The sequence below is a fragment of the Coturnix japonica genome, chromosome 27, assembly GCF_054131305.1.
Source record: "Coturnix japonica strain WE chromosome 27, WE-NBRP24, whole genome shotgun sequence".
Taxonomy (NCBI): Eukaryota; Metazoa; Chordata; class Aves; order Galliformes; family Phasianidae; genus Coturnix; species Coturnix japonica.
The window spans coordinates 5,739,354-5,742,699 of NC_140689.1; the positions used below are offsets into that span (position 1 = coordinate 5,739,354).

Consider the following 3,346-nt stretch of genomic DNA (forward strand, 5'->3'; position numbering starts at 1 on the left):
AAAAAGGGACATTCACAGCTAGATCAGGTTGCTCACAGCCTGGTCATTAGTCATCCCAGAGGCAAAACACACACTGAATGATCTCTCCTTCAGTCATAAATCCTTGGAGACAACAGCATTGACACTGCATGTTACTGAAGCAGTAAAAGAAATTGCTTCTGTAACTCTCCTTGTGTTAAGTAAAATGATGATAAAAAGCAATGGAATGCTTTGACAGGACACCAAAACCATCCTCCTTCCTTGATATCTGCTGCAATGGAACCTTCCACTGGAAGAAAGCCTCTGATGACTTGTCACCCCAGAGAGGTCAGCTTTAGAAGCAGGACTGCTGCACAATAGAATGAACTGGGGCTCCTTAGCATCTCTTACATCCAGGAGGGGTGTGATCAGACCCACCTATCACCTTCAGGTGCGCTTTCTGACACCTTGTCTGACTTCACTGTCACTGTGCCAGCATCCTCAGGCTTAACCTGCTTCATTGTCAGTGTGCAGCAATTGCCAACGTTCTTGATGTCATTGTAATTGTTGGTGTAAAGGAGGTTGCCATTCAGGAACCATTCCATGTCCTCGTCATTATGGGACAGCTCGCAGGAGAAGACAGCAGAGCTCTCTTCTTCAATTTCTACATCCTGCAGGTGCTTCGTTACTTCTACATTGCGGGCTGTGGGGAAACAAGGTGAACTGTTACCACTGTTACTATAAATGATACTGGGATGTGGTAGAATGGTTGGACTAGATGATCTTTGTGTAATCATCTATGTGAAGATAATACATTTATAAAGTTAGCAGGAGAGAACAGCACAAATCAACCCCAAGGAGAGAAATCTGAGGTGAAATAGGACATGGAAGAGGCCACCCTCCCTGCTCATACCTTCAGCTGTCAGCGTGGCCTCAGTCTCTGCAATTCCTGCCTTGCACTTGTACACACCAGCATCATCGGGCTTCAGCTTCAGAATTCTGAGCTCTACTGAATGCTTATCCCTCTTGATCTTGTACTTCTCAGAGGGCTCGATGGGTGTGCGGCCCTTGAACCATTTCACAACCTTTGGAGAAGGCCTGAAGTCACAGGACAGGATGACAGAATGACGTTCCAAAGCTGTCTTGTCCTCCAACTTCCTGGTGATTTCTATATGGTAATCTGCAAAGCAGGGGTGGAAGAGAAGAAAGGATGAAGACAATTGGAAGAAGAGGAAAGTCCCTTGCGTGTATTCCATTCCATTTAATGTCATGTTCACAATGGTTCTTTGAACGACTCTAAAGATAAAACAAACGATTGTCTATAGGGAATGCCATTGACTACATTTCTATGAAGTAATACTGTACAGTATCTACCAAATGCAAGGTCCAGCTCTTGTTTTGTGCTTATTAAATTGCTCCCAGTTGAGGCTTTTATTCAAATAAGAGTGAGTTGAAAATATAACAAGTACTTTAGGATGTGAATGGATAATCTTACGCTGGGGACAACAGCAGATAAAAAGCCTGCAAGTTTCTTTCAGATGAAATCAATGACAAACCGCACCAAATTTAGGTGCTACCAAACTTAAACTTGTCTAGTTCAGAAATACAATTAATTTCACCTGATTTGACTTCTTTGCTATAGCCAAGGACAAAACCTCAGCTCTGTAAATCTGAATAGTAAGCACATCACAGCTATTCAAACAGATCTTTTACTGAGATGCAGCTGTCTCATTTAGTGTCCAACGACTTTGAACTGGAAATGGAGCAGACCAAAGCAGAACCTAAACATGGCTTCTACAAGGACTGACCGAATGTGGCTGTCGTCACCTTCAAAGTACCTGATACAGAAGGATCACACTCACTGTCAGACAAAACCTCTTTGGAGAGGTGAACTGACTGCCCTGTTCACCCCCACGTTGGAAATAACTGCACTGATTTCCTACCTGCTCCTGGCAGTGTGGGATGGTGGGATAGCATCACACTTCCCACACTAAGCATCCCACCATGTCACTTGTTCCACCCTAACCTCAGTCCCAAAACAAAAGGGGAACTCCCTTCTGAACCCTCTTCACTTCATTTCAGATGTCTTATATGCTTGATCTCCAACCCACCCCCCACTCAGGAGAAAGATCCCCCGCTTACACCCTACCATCTTGTTGCATTCTGATGTTGTCATCAGCCTTCAGCTTGTTGTCCTCTTTGTACCACTGGGTCTGAACCTCATCGTGTGAAATCTCACAGACAAAAGATGCACTCCCATATTCATTCACTTCCACATCTTCCAGTGCTTTAACAATCTTGATATCTCCAGCTGTGAAACAGTAGAGACATATTTGTCAGGGTATTTCCAGAACTGAGTGCAGCATCTTTTCCTTACACATATTTGCATAGAAAATAAGTAGGATTATGTTTTATTCTAAACCATCATCCATTCCTGAGTCATTTCTCTCTTCAACACAGTCAATGCATTATTGCCCTTGAACTTAAAGACAGACTTACTAGCTACAATGGAGCTCCCTGCAAACAGTTTTCATGGAAACCAGAATCTCATTTATTCTAAAACCTTTCAAGCAAAATTAAGGGTAGAAAAACAATAGAACTGACTGAATCTTTAAGGTCATTTAGTTCCAGTCCCCCTGCTATAGGCAGGGACACCTCCCTCCACACCAACTCTTCTCCTCAGGGTCAAGGCTTCTCTCAAATCATTCTCCTCTAAGCCTGTGCCTGTGCTTGGGATTGCCCTGACCCAGGTGCAGGGCCTTGTACTTGGCCTCACTCAAGTTCATGAGGCTGCCAAGGGCCCACCTCTCCAGCCTGTCCAGGTCCCTCTGGGTAGCATCCCTTCCCTCTAGCACATCAACAGCACTGCTCAGCTTGGTGTCATCTGCAAACTTGCTGAGGGTTCATTTGATTCCACTCTCCATGTTGCCTACAAAAATGTTAAATAACACTGGTCCCAACACCACCCTCCACCTGGACACTCAGCTACTCACTGCAACTCTCTGAGTGTGACCATCCAGACAGTTCCCTATCCTGCAACTGGTCCATCCATCAAAACCATTTTTCTCCAGTTTGGTGACCAGGATGTCATGCAGGATGGGATCAAATGCTCTGCACAAGTCCCAGTAGATGATGTCAGTTGCTCTCCCATTATCCACTGATGCTGTTACTCCATCATGAAAGGCCACCAAGTTTGTCAGGCATGGCTTGACTTTGAGGAAGCCATATTGGTTACCACCAATTACCTCATCTTTATTTTCCAAACTATGCCAAGGAGAAATAGACAGAACTCTACAATGTCGTGTCACTACAAACCTGTCTGAACCATTGGCTTCTCTGCATGCTCATCACTAGTCTCTCCTTAGCTTGTGTGCCCACAAACAATGTA

The 3,346-nt window shown here is 44.5% G+C and overlaps 1 protein-coding gene across 1 annotated transcript; it reads right to left on the minus strand.

The window, feature by feature from the left end:
• Window positions 1-346: 346 nt before the first annotated feature.
• LOC146756401 (obscurin-like) lies at window positions 347-2,974 on the minus strand. The gene is made up of 5 exons (XM_085524384.1): window positions 2,958-2,974; window positions 2,922-2,925; window positions 1,177-1,198; window positions 872-1,138; window positions 347-661 (listed from the first exon to the last, which is right to left on the minus strand). Exons 1-5 carry the CDS (start codon window positions 2,972-2,974, stop codon window positions 387-389), a joined length of 585 nt encoding a protein of 194 aa, XP_085380510.1. The 3' UTR covers window positions 347-386.
• Window positions 2,975-3,346: the final 372 nt, after the last annotated feature.